The 18142-nt window shown below is 37.5% G+C and overlaps 1 protein-coding gene across 2 annotated transcripts in view; it reads right to left on the bottom strand.

The window, feature by feature from the left end:
* Positions 1 to 18142, bottom strand: part of ITGA1 (integrin subunit alpha 1) — a 176813-nt gene that overhangs the window by 45566 nt on the left and 113105 nt on the right. For both annotated transcript variants that reach the window (XM_059173952.1, XM_059173951.1), the window contains 4 exons: positions 14835 to 15000; positions 10394 to 10467; positions 9579 to 9723; positions 3224 to 3366 (listed from right to left, as the gene is read on the bottom strand). In XM_059173952.1, coding sequence (XP_059029935.1) covers positions 3224 to 3366; positions 9579 to 9723; positions 10394 to 10467; positions 14835 to 15000 — 528 coding nt within the window. The remainder of the gene's footprint in view (positions 1 to 3223; positions 3367 to 9578; positions 9724 to 10393; positions 10468 to 14834; positions 15001 to 18142) is intronic.

Raw genomic sequence — 18142 nt, 5'->3', positions numbered from 1 at the left:
GTCATAGATTGTGCAGCCTCAGTGTGTAAGAAAAACGGCTTCCTTTAGATTTCATCCTAGCATTTCTTTTTTTCCCAAAAAGTAGAAAAGATAAGTAATGCCACCATGATTTTTTTTAAGGAAATAAAATGAGAGTAAGCAATAAAAGGTATTCTAGGATGGCTTCAGTATAATGTTTATATGTATAATACATGTATTTATATGTATTTATGAAATAGATACATATATGTATATATGTATGAAAAATAGGAAATAAAATACAATAGGAAGAACTGATTTGTCTTGGGATACTAGTGCAAGGAATTTCACCTTGTCGACTTTGAAGATTGTTTACTCATGCACCTGATAAATTATTGAACACTGCATCTGAAACTAATGATGTGCTATAAATTGGCTTATTGAATCTAAATTAAAAAAAAAAAAAGACTGGAGCACTTGCGTGGCTCAGTCGGTGAAGCCTCTGCCTTCAGCTCAGGTCACAATCTCAGGGTCCTGGGATCGAGCCTCCCATTGGGCTCCCTGCTCCGCTCAGTGGAGAGCCTGCTTCCCTCCTCTCCCTCTCCTCTTCTGCCACAATACTCTCTCTTGCTCTCTCTCTCTCAAATAAATACATATTTTTAAAGCATTGTTTACTCAACAGATGGCTAAGTCTTGTCCTAGCACTTGTGGAAGATAGAAAAATATAAAAGGGGACCATCCCCTTGCAGCAACGTTTTGTTTTTTAAAGATATGGATGTATTTTGGGGAAATGCGGGAGACTTACACTTCATTATCTAAATGCAATAACCTTTCCAAATTTTGATCTGTGTTTAATATTTGATGCTCTTGATAACTGTCTTATTGAAACTTCCTGTTTTGGCTTCCATGATTTTAATTTTGCTCTCTTGATTCTGCCATAATATCACAAGCCACCCTTTGTTTTCATCTTTGCTGGTTCCTTTTCCTCCTCCCGTGCCCCAGGTTTTGGTGTCCCCTAAGCTAAGATCTGCACTTCCCCCCATTCTCTTTTCTAGAAGGCCAATCCTTCCAAACATTTCTATTACTGAAAATTGCAAATTTCATTCTATTTTCCTCTCAAGGCTCCAGGTCTTCATTCTTAGACATTGCTAGACACTCAGACAACTGCTAGAGCTTGGCTTTTGAATGTCCTCTCCTCATAGGATATAAAGGATTTAAAAGGTTTTTTTTTTTTTTAATTTTCCCATAAAGTTGAATTAATTACAAACATAAATAAAATACTGTAAGATGTAGCAACCTCAGGGCTTCATTCCCCCCTGACAATAGCCATCTGGAGCCGAGTGGGAGCTAAATGTTTAGATGGCTCATGAGTTGTCCAGACCATGGTTCCCACCACTTCCTGCCGTCTTCTGTGTAGTAGCTTTATTTATTTACTTTACATTCCTGACACCCATAACGATTTGAATTTGAGCTCACTGTTACAGGAAATTGTAAAACCAAATACCATTTAAAAAACGTATCTACACTGCTTGAGTTGCTGACATTCTAATAATGGTGCCACCTTTCTCTCCGATTCCCAGGCTTGAAACTTAAATCATTTATAATTTAAATCATTAACTTTCATGAGCAATTTTTCACAAAATTTTCACTTCCTGTCTTGTAGACAATTAACAGAGTGATATCAGACCCAAAATGTCATACAAAATGCTTCGTTTTACAACCCTGTCAGTTCCTCATTTATGTCTACTACACTCCTTCCTTTTCCGTTTTTATTGGTGATACATCATTTTAGGCTCTCCTCACCTTAGCCTTTTTTAGATGGTTGATGCACTTTCTGATTATGAATGTGGGCAAAGGGCTAACAAAACCCTTTCACCAAGTTTTATTATTTTATACATATGAGAATCTTTATATATGAGACTCTTACTTTTGGTTCACTTTAACTCTGTTCTCCTGGACATCTGTGGCAGAAAGGAGTTCAATTATATTACGAAGCAATATTGAGAGGGGTAAAAATAATCTCTGGTTGGGACATTGCATTTAAGGCTGTGGGGATTTACAGATACCTGATGGAGCTAACATAGGTTGGGCTTCCCAGGGTAACTCTGAAAACCGCACGCCCTTAGCAGAAGCCCTGGCAGCTATGTCTTTGGTGTCATTATGAAAGATACTGGCTCCTGTGGGGCATTATAGAGAGGGCAGCTCTGTCCTTGCCTGATGTGCCTGTCTCCTCTCACCGAAGCGGTTCTGCGCTGGGCAGCTGTGGGTACACCTGCAGGGGAGGAAGGCTGCTGCTGCCCTGCCTCGTGGAGTAGGTGGTGATGGGAGGAGGGTATAGGGCTAGTCTGGTGAGCTGGGATATTTAGTGAAGCCCAAATGACTGCAATGCAATACTAACCAACATCATAGATGTTTCAGTTAAAAAATATTTACATATATTTATGTTTGCATATTGGATGCATTTCTCAAACTACTTTTATTATTCAATATCACCTAATGAGAATTTTTAAATTTTACATAACTTCCCATTACTTCCAGGAGAAAATCCAAATTCTTTAGTTTGCCAGCCATTCAAAATCTTACACAGCTGGGGTCTGAGTTATCTTTTTAACTGGCTCTTCTGCTCTTTCTACCTATCTACAGTCTATCTTTCCTTCTAGACTAGTAGAAATCCTATCTCGTATTAAGATTTTGGCACCAATCCTAGCTTGAAACAATCTTTCCACCTTCTGCATTTACTGTCTATGCCATTGGCATTTTCCTGCTTCTTAATGTTTTAGATCTTTTTCTTTATATGTATATATTTGTACTTCTGTATCTAAATCATCATCCATCCATCTTACCTCCATATCCATGCAACTGATTAGGTCCTGAGGCCAAAGATGTAGGTATATTAGTCTCTGCAAGGAAGTTAACACTGGGCCCTGTTTAAGGTTGATGTTGACTATGAAAGTATTTTTTCTTTTTTAAAGATTTTATTTATTCATTTGATAGAGAGAGAGAGAGAGAGAGAGAGAGAGCACAACCAGGGGGAGCAGCAGAGGGAGAGGGAGAAGCAGACTCCCCGCTGAGCAGGGAGCCCGGTGTTGGCCTGGATCCTAGGACTCTGGGACCATGACCTGACCCGAAGATGGGTGCTCAAATGACTGAGCCATCCAGGTGTCCCAGTACTTTCTCTTTTTTAAAGTTTAGGACAATTGAGGGTTAATTTAAATTTACATAGAGTATACACGGATTAAATTAAAACAATAATTTTCAAGTTTACCTGTTCTCCACTGAGTGTCTGGAGAATCTTGATGTCTCCATTTTCCATCCTGTAGATGACAACCTGGCCCGTATGATTATACCTTGGCTGTCCAGCAATGTACAGCACATCTCCAGAAATAGTTGCGGAGTTCACTGTGTAACCTGACGAAAGAGAAATGCCAGATATCAGATATACTGTTTGACCCCTTAACATCTGCACAGAATAAATTAAGATCCACTTTAAATGGCTGGGAGAATCATTTTTATATGTTTATATAGATTTCTCTTTTTTGGAAATACTTATTTTTTATTGAAGGGAAGTTTGTCTCTGTAGAAGCTTTTAGCATGCTCTCTGATTATCTACTGTGACTGCTTTGTCCACCCCCCAACCTTGGTTTTTCATTGTTTAAAGGCACAAATGATGTAACAATGATGACAGAAGAAAAAAAAAACCTACCAAAAATCCCTCATAATCCCAATTCACCACTTTGTAATAAATCAGTTGTACTTTACCTGGACATATTTTATAGAACCTAATAATTATAATAATTATTAATTTTATTTTATTATTTTAAGTATTATTTATTTTATAAAATTAGTAATTTTATGCATTTGGCATCATAGCAAATGTAAGCCTTTTCTGTGTTGCTGCTGTAAATTTTTATTTCTTTTTATTTATTTTGTTTTTTATTTATTTTTTTTTTATTTATTTTTTTTTTAAAGATTTTATTTATTTATTTGTCAGAGAGAGAGAGAGTGAGAGCGAGCACAGGCAGACAGAGTGGAAGGCAGAGTCAGAGGGAGAAGCAGGCTCCCTGCGGAGCAAGGAGCCCGATGTGGGACTCGATCCCAGGACGCTGGGATCATGACCTGAGCCGAAGGCAGCTGCTTAACCAACTGAGCCACCCAGGCGTCCCTTTATTTTGTTTTTTAAAGAGAGTGTGTGTATGCACGAGCGCACGAGGGAGGTGGAAAAGAAGCAGAGGGAGAGGGAGAGAATCTTAAGTGGGCTCCATGGCCATTGCAGAACCTTAGGCAAGGTTCTATCTCAGGACTCTGAGATCATGACCTGAGCTGAAATCAAGAATGATGTATTTTACCGACTGAGCCACCCATGTACCCCTGCTGTGGTAGATTTTTACGTAGTAATTTTAAGTAGTTGATGTTTATTTCTCTGAGTTAAGGTATCAAGGGATTACCTTTCTACCACAAGACCACTCCTACCTAGTAGGAAATGGTAGAATTTTTAGGTGGTTTTTAATTTTTTGATATTATGCTTCAGGATACAAAGCATCCTTAACATTTAATTTTTTTCTTTTGGATTTTTTGGTGATAAATTTCAAGGAATAGATTACTGGATCAAATTTTCAATTCTTTCAGTGTCTGGCAAATTTTTTTCCAGAACATTTGCACTAATTTATTCCATGAACAGCCAAAGTACAGACTAGTTTTATCAACTCCCCCCCAAACCTTAGGTCTCAATACTATTATTTAAATTTGTGAATGTTCTAATAGATGTTGAACATAATCTAACAATAATACTTTGTTGTGATTTCAATTTGCATTTCTTTGATTAAAAGGAGGTGTATGGGGGGATGGTTGAAATAGGTGATGGGGATTAAGGCATGCACCTGCTGTGAGGAGCACAGGGTGATGTATGGAAATGCTCAATCACTATATTGTACACCTGAAACTAATATTACACTGTTAAATAACTGGAATTTAAATTTAAAAAGTGAGATTTGACATTTTTCTTTTTAACTGGGCTTTCATTTTTTGTGTGTCTTTGAGGCAGATTATTAATTTCTGAGTGAAGAATTAAATTTATTCTTTGTGTCTATAGAGAACAGAGCTAAATCAATAATAAAAATTACTCTGTGCACATTTCAACTCTACAGAAGAAAGAAATGTTCTAATAACCAAATCTGCCCATCAGCAGAGGAGCAGAGGGCAGATTATTTTTCCAAATTCCACAGAATAGCATTTCTTACTAAGAAAAGGGTTATATGGAAAATTTATTTTCCAAGTGTTTTACTATAGGATAATAGTTTCACTTTCTTATGACATTTTTGTAAAGGAACAGAGGTTTTTTTATATTAAAACATGTTTAATCTCACAAGTACTAAAGGAACACATTCCTCAGGCATTTTTCCTTCATGAATATTTTTCTTACATTCTCATTTCTTTATCTTTCTTTGAGCTCCTAAAAAAATTATACATAATAAATTGTAAACCATTCTTTTTTAAAGAAATGTTACTAAACAAGTACTTACATTACTAACCACAATATTGCTTAAAAATAAAAACTTTAAGGTCATGTTTATACATAAATAAAATAGAAAAGAAGAATGTGCAAAACAGAAGCTGTTTTATTTCATGTCACTTTACTAAGAAATATTAAGAAAAGATTGGCCTAAGGGTGTTAGTATACTTTGATTTTTTTTTTTTTCATTTACAGAGCTATAAATGCCAACTGATAAATGAACCTTTAAGAAAAAGTTAAAAATTCTGTTTGAGGCTTGGGGTTGTGTGACTATTTGGTTAATTAAGTTTGATAATTTGCACTTGATAGGTACATCTATTAACTGAAGTCTGCACAAGGACAGTATCTACTGGTTAGGTGGCTACTGATGGACGCTCAGGTGTCTAAAGACAAGGAGGGAGAGAGAAAGAAGGCTATGTGAAGTTTAATTTTCTTGAAAGGAAAATAATTATAAACATCTAAGTTTAATGTTGCTTTATGAAGAAGAAAAAAGTACAAAATTGAAGAGAAAAGAAAATTCATAGCACAGCCTGCTGCATGGATCTATAAAGAAATAGATCCTGTCAGCTCTCATAATTCACTCCTTGGGAAAAGTGCTCGGAGCTGTTGAGGTAATGGGAAACAGGTATAGTTCTGCTTTGACTTCATGCATTTGCCTCATATCTTTACTTTTTCTCTTGAATTTGTCTGGCATGATTAGAAAGGGGGCAGACCGTGAGTGGGTGGAGGAGGCAGGGAATGAGATTTCCGTGGTGTCCTCACCATCAAAATCACTTGCTAATTGCATATTGTCCTAAGGCAGTTCCTGGGTGGTTAAGTGAGTGATTATACCCTGAGAGGTTCAACAATTTCTGTTCCTACTTTTTTCTGGTCATTATTGATTAGTTTGAGGGTTTTTTGTTTTGTTTTGTTCTTTTTTTTTTGGTAATAGAGCATTTACCCATCACTTTGTTTCCTCCGTAAGATTTTCCACAGCCTAACAACTTGCAATCTACACAGATTTCAAACTAACACATTCAGACTCTTCTTAATTTGTAACCCACACAAGCAGACATTTTGAAAACTCCATTTCAGAATGAGAATAATATTTGGGGTACAAAGCTATTTTTCTTCCCTGTCCCCTTTCTGGGTGCTTTTCTATTTTAAAAGAAATCTTATTATCTTAAATTTTATGTTGGCAAAATATCTTAATGTGTTAACTTGTGATTAAGCTAATGAAATAGTTTCTAAAATATAGAAGCACATTGTGGACAACATACCCCCAAATTTCCTTTTTTGGGCAGAAAGGAATCATATGTCATAAATACTGTGGTTGCAAATGAAGGTTCTCTTAGTTTTTTTCTTGCTCACAGTGATATTTGTAAGTCTTGAATTCTCTAAGCTTGCTTTAAGCAAACTTGAATCTAAGCTTTCAGGGAATAACAGATTTAGGATTCTTTTTTTTTTTTTTTTTTTAATATTTTTATTTATTTGACAGAGAGAGATCACAAGTAGGCAGAGGCAGGCAGAGAGAGAGGAAGTGAAGCAGGCTCCCCACCAAGGAAAGAGCCCGATGTGGGACTCGATCCCAGGACTCTGGGATCATAACCCGAGCTGAAAGCAGAGGCTTTAAACCACTGAGCCACCCAGGCGCCCCCAGATTTAGGATTCTTAAGACTCTTTGGTTTTAAGGAATTTTATCACATAACAATAATTCAGAATATCAAAAAAACTATAGTATTATTAAAATGTGTGAGCTTTTTTATTTTTATTTTTTTAAGATTTTATATATTTATTTGACAGAGAGAGACAGAGATCACAAGTTGCAGAGAGGCAGAGAGAGGGAGGGGAAAGCAGACTCCCTGCTGAGCAGAGAGCCCGATGTGGGGCTCGGGGCTGGATTCCAGGACTCTGGGATCATGACCGGAGCCTAAGGCAGGCGCTTAACTGACTGAGCCACCCAGGCACCTCAAAATGGGTGAGCTTTTTAAAAAGAGTTTATTTATTTTAGAGAGAGCCGGGAGGGGCAAGAGGGGAATGGGAGGGAAAATCTGAAGCAGACTTTCCAGAACTGTGAGATCATGATCTGAGTTGAAACCAAGAGTCAGATGCTTAACCAATGGAGCCACCCAGTCGCCCCAAAACGTATGAACTTCTTCTTCTTCTTTCTCTTCCTTTTTTTTTTTTTTTTTAAGATTTTATTTATTTATTTGACACAGAGAGAAGGAACACAAGCACGGGAGAGCTGGAGAGAGAGAAGCAGGTTCTCTGCTGAGCAGGGAGCCCAGTGTGCGGCTCAGAGGAAGGCAGACGCTTTAATGACTGAACCACCCAGGTGCCCCAATGTGTGAACGTTTTAAGATGTCACACACATCTCTGTGGACTTCATATCATATCTTTAATTTTGTAAATGTTTTAAATTTGAAATGAGCACTGAAATGAGAATCAAGGGACCTAGATTCTAGTTCAGATCTGTCATAGGGAGCTGCGACCTCATTCTTCTATTTTCTTAATATCTTAATTTGGAAAGTTGGATGTTTACCACATGCTAAGATTTCTTTTAATGTATATGAATATTGAGTCTAACCTCTGTGTGTTATAGCACAATCAAACACTGTTATAGCAGTGTTTCTAACCATCAACTTCTTCAAATTATGTAGGGGGTGGGGAAGGACAGAAAGGAATTGTCTCTAGGTCAGTATCCTTTAGATAATCTTTTATCAGCACAACCTAGTTTGGTATTTTCTTTTGTAATGTGTAATGTCTGACCAGGGCAGAGTGGAATAGGACTTCTATGAGAAATAAACTAGACTTTCATGAATGCAGTTCAACATGTGTTAAGGGGTTTGAGCACTCACATTATATTTGCTGCTTACTGCCATTTTTTAACTATCTTAAACCCTCAGGCCTTTCATTTTTTCTTAAGTCTTGTTGTCTCTACAGTTTTTTTTTAAAGATTTTATTTATTTATTTGACAGACAGAGAACACAAGTAGGCAGAGAGGCAGGCAGAGAGGCAGGCGCAGAGAGAGAGAGAGGAGCAGGCTCCCCACTGAGCAGAGAGCCCGATGCAGGGCTCGATCCCAGGACCCTGGGATCATGACCTGAGCCGAAGGCAGAGGCTTTAACCCACTGAGCCACCCGGGCACCCCTGCCTCTACAGTTTTAAGATGTCTCCTTGAATAAGGAGATGTATGGACTTACCAGTAAAGGCCCCATCCTTGTAAAATAGAAAGAAACTGGAATAGAGAGAGAAAAAGAGTTGCCTCCAGGACAGAAAGATCCCAGAGAGGAATGCTAACATAGTAAAATATGAACAGTGAATTGTATTTGTTTTCTTTACCACTGAACCCCCAGCACTGAGAACAATGCCTGGGGCAAAATAGGTATACTGGTCAAATATTTGTTGAATGAGTAATGAGTTGGGAAATCATACCCTGAGGATTTTTTTCATCCTAGTCCCTCCTAATGGTTTACTGAGATCATTTAGTGATAGACTAGTTCCCTGGTATCTCCTAGACAGCTCGGTACAGATCTAGAACAAGGTGATACCAGACATATGCCTCTTTATTCCAGACAAGTCTTTGAAAAACAAGATGGTATTACATCTCAACATTTGTCTGACTTAATAGAATATTAAAGAAGAAGCTATATATCAAGACAAATTAACATTTTTTCCCCCAAAATGAGTACCCTTAGAAAGAAACCAATGATATAGGATATATCAGAGAAAACAGGAATCTGATCTTCAGGCTATTAGCTGAATCAAGGTTTCTCTTTTTTAATCGTAATTTCTTATCCACCAAGTGCAAAGCTCTTCTTGACATTAATGAGAATACCAGACACACAGGGAGACCTCAAAAAGAACACATATCAGCCTAAATCATTTCTGTACTAGAGAGACTTTCTTAGAGAGATGACCTCCATGTTCTATTATTCTGACCACTGCTCAGAAACTAAGGCTGCTTTGGAACTTTCATGAGTCCTATAAAATGTCTAAATCTTGAAGTGATATGTCTTATGCGATTATAAGTAAGCCTATATAAATATAAGCAAATAATGCTAAAAATAAAATAAAAACAAAACCAAAAATAAAACATAATAATTTTCTATTGATTACATCCAAACTTTACCTAAATAAGAAGCAAGAGGCTCATTCTTTTTGGTAGACTCAACGTTAAAGGTCGTATTTTGAGGGATTATGATTTGATTAGCTTTCTGCATGACGACTGTTCCATTCCAGTCATAGGCTCCTACTGCTCCAAGCATGACCCAGTCCTTATATCCAAATAGAGAAGACAAATGATATTTAACAAAATAGTAAGAACACAGCATTAACAATGAGATAGGTTCCAGTCAAAGTGCTTTACATAATTAACTCATAATTTTCATAATAACACAATAGTAACTTAACAGAGTAAGTAACTTGCCCTAAGTTATACAGTACAATTTGCCCACCGAAATGTCAATATTCCTTTGCATGGACTCTGATGCATTTTTCTTTCATCAACCACAAATGATATATTTCCTAATCTTGCCTGTCTGCTTAATTCTAGGTGCCAAGAACCCTAGGTCTTGATCATGGAATTTTAGTAAGATCTTTGAATACACTGAAACTGAGAAAAAGATATATTTCATATCATTAGCAACTATTTTTTTAGCCAGATGGATAATTACATAAGGCAGACGTCAAAATGTTTTATTCAAAATTATTAGTACAGTGTAATGAACTGTGTGAAATAACTTGTTTTCCTAGTAAGTTTGTGAAATGTCATTTTCCCATTTGGATTAGGAACATCATCACGGTAGGAATAACTGTTCAAGCCATGAACTACTAGTTGCACTTATAACGCTGATGCCTGGGCACTGCTTTTGGAAGTGGAAACCTTAAAAAACAAACAAACAAACAAACAAACAAACTTTGTTTTCTACCAAGTGGTCAATGTACCTGTGAATAATGAGCACTGAAGCCAGTCTGAGACATTTCCATTTCAAATGAAGCTGCTGACTGGTCAGCTGTAGCTATAACAGAAAGATAAACACCTGTTAGTACAGTGTTGATTTGAAGAAGACAGAGGTCAATTACAATCTGGGCTCTTTACCAACCAGAACTTCCAACATCTTCTGGGTATGTTCAGCCACACATTTCTCAACCCAAAATTCCTAGGTAGGGCTGGGTGGAGGACAGAGAAGGTTAGCAGAAGGGCCATGTCTAAATTCTTGACTGATGGCTTCCCCACCCTTGCTGGAGAAGTTGAGAAAAATCCATTCATGCTTCTGTTCTTACACTGTAGATGCCTGGGGATGATAAGGCACTTTGGACTCAGGGGGTTAAAGGTGAAAGCACTGAAGTTGAAAACCTCTGTCTGTCCCTGACACTATGAGGATTCTGCTCGGACATTAGGCTAAACTCATCTGCTGTGTTACAGGGCTGAAATAATTTTATTCACATATCTAAAGAGGTCTCTTGACTCTACCATCCCCACCTGTATTTCCAGCAACAAATCCTCTTAGAATTCCATTATTTGATAAAGGGTGAAGAGTTCTGGGTTTGTATTTGCTCTAAATTCTGGTGGTAGATATCACTCACAAATTGGGAGGAACTTTTTGATGAGCTCTAGGCTGCATGATGTACAATCACGTATTTTTTTTTAAGAGTCTGTACCTATTTTATTTTATTTTTTTTTTTTTTAGTCAATGGTCTGTATGAGGTTCAGTAGCAAGCATTAGATCTTTTTAGCTTTCTAAGAGCTCCCTGAATCTGAAAAGTTTTTAATGAGGATTTCTATGGGCAAGATTCTATACCCATTTTTAGGCTCTTTATTGAGATACAGAGATAATCAGAGCATTCCATGGAAAATGTGCTACTCTCAAAATATTCACCAACCCAAAGCCACAACCTCCTAAGGGGATTGCGGGAATGTTGATTCATTTACTTTTAGTAGGGAGTTACTGATTTATCTGGCTTTGCAAATAAGTTAAAAATAGTGCATAATTGTAACAGCCAGTCTGCCTTTTCATTGAGGCATGAGAATAATTAAATTTGTGAAATAAAACTTATTTACTTGCTATCTGCTATCATAAATCTGTTAACAAATACATCAGTGATTGCCTTTTTTAAGGACTAGGTTAAATGGGGATATCAATCTAGAATTCAAATGTATCATTTTAATTTCATGTATGAATTATCCTCTAATTTAAATGACTGAAGGGCATTTTAAGTTTTTAAGTCCATAATGCTTTATGGTGTCTTTTTTTTTTTTTTTTAGATTTTATTTGTTTATTTGTTTATTTGACAGAGATCACAAGTAGACAGAGAGGTAGGGAGAGAGAGAGAGAGAGAGAGGGAAGCAGGCTCCTCGCTGAGCAGAGAGCCCGATGCGGAACTTGATCCCAGGACCCTGAGACCATGACCTGAGCCGAAGGCAGCGGCTTAACTCACTGAGCCACCCAGGTGCCCTTTATGGTGTCTTTTTATTTATCTTGCAAGGCCAACTGCAAGAGAGCAGCAGCAAACACCTACATATTTCCAATACCTCCTCCTGATGCTGTTCTGCTTACAGCTGAGAACAGAGAGAGGGGAGCTGTGTGACGTTTTGCCTGCTGCACTGTCCTCATGGTAATAGCATCTCGCACATCTCTAAACTTCTTGCTGTCAACTCCTCCCAGGATTGTTCATGAGTACTGAGATAACCACTCGCCCCACTGCTCAGCATGTGCTTAGGAATTTCAGCAATTTCCCCAACTTTTGCTGGGAAAGGGAGACAGACCATTTTCTGGTTTTGATTGGTCAGGTTGGTGGCCTGTTCTCATCACTAGGTGGCGCTGTCTGTGGCAAGCAGGAATTTCATAATCCCTGCTATTTACCACCTAAAGATAAATGTTGATAGGAAGTGGACACTTCTCAAGTAACAAGGAACTGAAATCCTTTCTGCTGTCCTTATGAAGAAAATCCGAAACAGGCTAGTCAAAACACTGCATTTGGTTAGGCCTGAAAGTGCAGCAGTAAAGATGTGGGAGACATTTTAATCTGAGGGCATTTAAAAAATAATTTTGCTTCTAAATATACAGACTTCTTACAGTTTCCGGGCATTCCAACATGTAATCTTTAACTCATGGTGTGGTTAGTTTAGAAGCAATACAAAAATGTAATTTAAGGAGAATTGGGCTCCTCTTCCCACAACTGCTGATGTAGGCTTCATCTCTACAAGTTCTATAAGGTTATATTTATTTGCTTACTTAAGATGAGGTTTAAAATGGAAACTGTATTATGTTTAACTATCTAATGTAACAATCATTTTCATTTAAATAGTCTTTATGGACTGTTTCTTTCCTATCATGTATCACATTATTGACTTATCAGATCGCACTATTAAAAATAAAAAAGTACACAATGATTTGGAAAACTTTGTATATGTCCCTGAGACCATCAAAGCTTATGGTCTGGCCTATTAGTAAATGACACTGGGATAGCTACTGTGAGACCAAAGCCACTTAAAAGTGACTTGTGCAAAGAATGCAGGACAGCCAAGTAATTTAAAAGCAGCTGCGACTTCAGATGGATAAGTAATTCAAGTGCTCTGTTTCCAAGGGTACAGGAGAAAAGCAGACAGGGCAAAAGGGAAGCAGAGAAATGAAATCTGCATGGGCTGTAGCTGCTCATCAAATCTAAACCAAATCTGTCACTTATGGGTCATGTTCCAGTCATGAAATCAGCAGGGCGAGTCATCACCAGCATTTTTTTAATTGAAAGAGAAGAGAGAATGAAAATGAGAAACTATCAGAGTGCTTTGTACATAATAAGAGTGGTTTTGTGAAATTCTGTTTTATTCTTCTACTTATATGTATGTGCACTAGATCATGCAGAAGTGGAAAAATTTTCCCTTCCTCCATTCCAGGTTTCTTGGCCGGTTTAATAATTAACTTGACCTAAAACAGACGAGGCGAACAAAAATAAATTTATTTTCATATGGGACCCCCCAAAATATGAGATGGAAGGGCAAGTGGGGTCAATTGACTCTTATATGCCCTCCTGACCTAAGGCCTGGGATAGGTACCAGGGGACCTTAAAGGGAGGAGGGCAGTTGACAGGACATAAGAAGCACAGATGTTTAGTAATTAGAAGTTTGCCCTGCCACGCAGGCAGGTCTTTCCAAGAAAAAAGTTGTCCTTGGTTATAGCTCTTTTTCTGAGCCAGGGCACTTATGTAAATTATTTTAGGTAGTTAAGGAAGAGGTTAAAGTTTTTCCCCAGTCCGCTGGGTCTTGATTACCTTCAGCTCAAAATAATCTACGTGTTAAAATGACATAGTTTGGGGTGGCCTACTTTACTCCCCTTTAGTGACCCATGATAATAAATACACTACGCCTTGTGACTCTTTCCTTTCCATACATTTTAATATGCTGTCATTGGTCAGTTTTTTGCATTTTCCTGGTCATTTGATGCTCAATCAAAGTGGTCTACCTTGTTTTACTTAATGCCTTTCTCATTTTATCTTTCTGTTCCCCATTATCAGGTCATATCAGGATGACTGACAATGTGGTTTTGAATTTCTGTGTTGAAGATGAAAGCAACAGTAGTTCCATCTGTCCTCACAAGGACAGGGTCCACTGAATTCGGATGAGGCATAAGAGTAGAATTCTCTGGAAAAAGGGAAAGAAGCATGTTCTTTTAGTCTCCACTTATCAGAGAATATGAAAAAGAGGCTTTTTTTTTTTTCCAGTTTTCCCGGCATAACAATTCCAGACTTATTTTTTTTTTTGTCAGGCAAGGGCTAGTTTCAAAGTAATTTGTTACTTGACATCTACCAAAGGCAGAGGAAGGAATGCCATGACTCATTATCCTCAGTAGCCAATCATCATTGCAAAAATCAAAGAAAAAAAATCTATAAAAAAGAATTATGACTTAGACAAATATAGTGAAGCAATGTTTTGCTGTTGTGGGAGTTGAGACAGAGTTCCATAAAGAACTTTAAAGTAGGCAAGAAGCAAAATAGGAGAAAATAAATGAACAACGAAGTTACTGCAAACAAGAAACAGTTCCACAGAAGCCCAGAATAACACAAACATATGAAAAAAGAAAACTTGAGCTAGTGCCCCCATTTTCTAAACCTGTGTCCCAGAAAAGGACTAACACATGCAGGCACATTTTTGTTCTGGTGAATCTACACTGACCATTGCCTCCCTTCAGCCGGCTTACAAAGAGAGCTGCCGACAGACACGGTGCTGTGTGAGATAGCCATCTCAGGGAAGGATTTACATAAAAGGCACTATTCCATGCTGGCTGGAATAGTGCATGAGCCATATAGTAGTAGGAATAAATACTAAAACCCCATTACACTGAGTTTACACTGTAGAGAGAACATGTAGGATTATAAGAACTAGTCATACCTTCCAAGGCAAATATTCTTTCTCCCAGAGCTTCCACAATGGTAACTAGAGCCAGTTCATCAGAGACGTTGAAGAAATGCTTCTCGGTGGGTTCACTTGCAATTGATTTGATTTCTTCCACAAATTTTTCAGTGCTTAAATTTCCTCTGTTATAGCTCCCAAGAATCTAAGACACGACAAAATGGCAAGAATGTATTTTAAATTCTATGTGTTAAATAAGGATCCTAAGCATTTCGTCAATAAACAAGAGAGTGTGTAGTACCTTAATGTAATGCGGTTTTTATGTACTTCCACATTCCTGGAAGAACAATCTTCAGGATATGTAGATTCCTTAATATTAATTGTTATATACTATGATTCATGTAGGAAAATATAAAGGGCAATCTTGTATGTTTGTGGAAGTTTCTTCTCTTGCATTTCTGTGTCCCTGTTTAGGAAAAGCTCTATCTTTTTTTTTTTTTTAATTTAATTTAAAAAATATTTTTATAAACACATAATGTATTATTATCCCCAGGGGTACAGGTCTGTGAATCGCTAGGTTTACACACTTCACAGCACTCACCATAGCACACACCTTCCCCAATGTCCATAACCCTACCACCCTCTCCCGACCCCCCTCCCCCCAGCAACCCTCAGTTTGTCTTGTGAGATTGAGAGTCTTTTATGGTTTGTCTCCCTCCCGATCCAATCTTGTTTCATTTATTCTTTTCCTACACCTCAAAACCCCCACGTTGCATCTCCACTTCCTCATATCAGGGAGATCATATAAGTCAATCAGAGAAAGACAACCATCATTGATTGATTGACTTTCTCTGATTGACTTATTTCACTAAGCATGATACCCTCTAGGAACAGCTCTATCTTTAAAGTCTGACAATTCAAAAGTAAGTTACGGTTTCTGAATGTCTCTGGTATTATTCCAGCCCATGCCTCCGCCATTTGCTGGCAAAATCAATTAGCAAGTGAGTTACTTGATCTTGAAGAGGCAGTTCTTCCTGATAATCTTACCGAGAGGCAGTCCCACACATATATTTTTTAAACAGATGATAAAATAGATAGTAATCTAACTTGGCAATCTAGAAAATAAACAATCAGGAGATTCCTGTTTGAAACCAAATGCTCAAGACAGGGACACCCCTCCACACCCCCCACCCTTTTTTATAGAGAAGAAAGGCAGGAGTTATCTGTTATAGTTCACTGTAATTATTTAGATGTCTCAGCAGGTTTTCTCAAACACCTATTTTATTTTTTAAGTAAGGTTTACTGAAATATATACAGTAAAACTCACCCTTTTTAGTTATACAATTCTGAGTTTTGACAAACCCACACAGTTGTGTTACTACCACTTCAAGAGGTAAAACATTTTTCTTTTTTTTTTTAAAAAGATTTTATTTATTTGACAGAGAGAGAGATCACAAGTAGGTAGAGAGGCAGGCAGAGAGAGAGGAGGAAGCAGGCTCCCCGCTATGCAGAAAGCCTGATGCGGGGCTCGACCCCAGGACCCTGAGACCCTGACCTGAACTGAAGGCAAAGGCTTTAACCCACTGAGTCACCCAGGCACCCCAAGATGTAGAACATTTCTATCAGTGTCCCCTCTTGCCCCTTTGCAGTCAATCTCTTCCAACCCCTAACTCTTACAAACCTCGATATATTTTCTGTCCCTAAGGCTTTGCTTTTTCCAGAATGTTATATTTATGGATTCATATAGCATGTAGTCTTTTGTGCCTGACTCCTTTTATTTGCAGAATGCTTCTGAGAATCATTCATGTTGTCCCATGTATAAGAAGTTCAGGATTTTTTTATTGCTAGTAGGGTTCCATTGGGTAGATGCACCCAAATTGGAAACAAACCAAATGTCCATATAAAGTATGGGACAAATTATGGTAGATTAATACAATGTATATTAAAAAAATGAATGACTGATGCACAATATATCATGGGCAATCATTATGTTGGGTGAAAAGTTAAACACAAAAGAGTATATACTATATGATTTCATTTACATAAAATAGAATAGGCTACTTAAGCTGTGGCGGTCTAAGTCACACCAGTGGTTACTACAGAAGTGAGTATTAAAAATATGGAAGTATAGGGAACTTTCTGGGGGGTGATGGAAATGTTCTGTATCTTGATTGAGGTATCAGTCACAAGGGTGTATGCAATTATCTAAACTCATTAATTTGTTTACTTTGTACATAATTTTCACATTGAAATTCTGCATTTCATTGTATGTGTTAATTAAAAAAACAAATGAACTTTGATGGCTTATAATAATATGGATGAATCTTAGCAATATTAAATTTTAAATGTCTTAAAATACTATATGCAATATGACACACTTTTTATAAAGTTAAAAAAAGGAAGACTTGGAATTTTTTTTTAACTATGTATAGATACCAAGAGATTAGAAAAGCAAAATAAGAGATGAGTACAGTATTTGGGCTGATGGTTATCAGGTAGAGGATGCCAGGTGGTGAATGTAGTCAGGCCCATAGACAGTTATTATACTGGATACTTAAAATATGTATACAGGTATAATAATAAACATGGAAACCTATGAAGTGGGCCATGCTTTCACAAATGATGAGGTCTCCTAAACCAAGGATCATGATTAATTCAATTCTGTGCTCCTGGAATCCAAAAAACAAAGATAAGATCTTCAACTTTGTACTATTGCTTATTTTTAGAATAATCTACTCCTTGGGGACAAGAAAAGTCATGACCTCCAGCGACCATGAAGCTACTGGAAATTTCTAGCTTCACTTTCCATTTTTAAATCATGACATAGATTTGTCTAGCATCGTTAAACTGAGACTCTAGGGTGCCTTCAAAGTCCCACTGCAACACAGACCTGCAGTAGTCCCCAAACACAGTTCAGCATTATGGACTGGGTGGATCTTGGACACAAGGCGGGGCTGGCACAGGTGGAGGCAGCAGTCAGTCCTGGTCCTCACTGGGTCCCCCTCCCACAGACACCTGCCTCTCTCCTCTGAGAACCCTTTTCCCCCCCGACCTGCCACTGTCCTTAAGCTGCTTGTTCTAGGCATCTGCATGGATAAATGTCAGATTCAAAGTGGTAGATTTTAAAACTGGTATTTTTACTTAGAAGAACTGGTATTTTTATTTAGAAGGATACAACTTTTCACTTATAGTTAGAAAAAAGCTAAAATTACTGTTTTAGGTGTTGCGATTTATGATCTACCACATACTTGTCTTTTTGAATCATAAAATGTATGAGGATTTAGATTCATAACTGAATCATTAAAATGTACCCTAAATGTTAAAATGTGAGCACAAGAGTTGTGTGC

This window comes from Mustela lutreola, chromosome 5, assembly GCF_030435805.1.
Source record: "Mustela lutreola isolate mMusLut2 chromosome 5, mMusLut2.pri, whole genome shotgun sequence".
In the NCBI taxonomy this organism is placed as follows: Eukaryota; Metazoa; Chordata; class Mammalia; order Carnivora; family Mustelidae; genus Mustela; species Mustela lutreola.
Note: the sequence above shows the minus strand (reverse complement) of the source record. Positions and strands in the feature narration are given on the sequence as shown.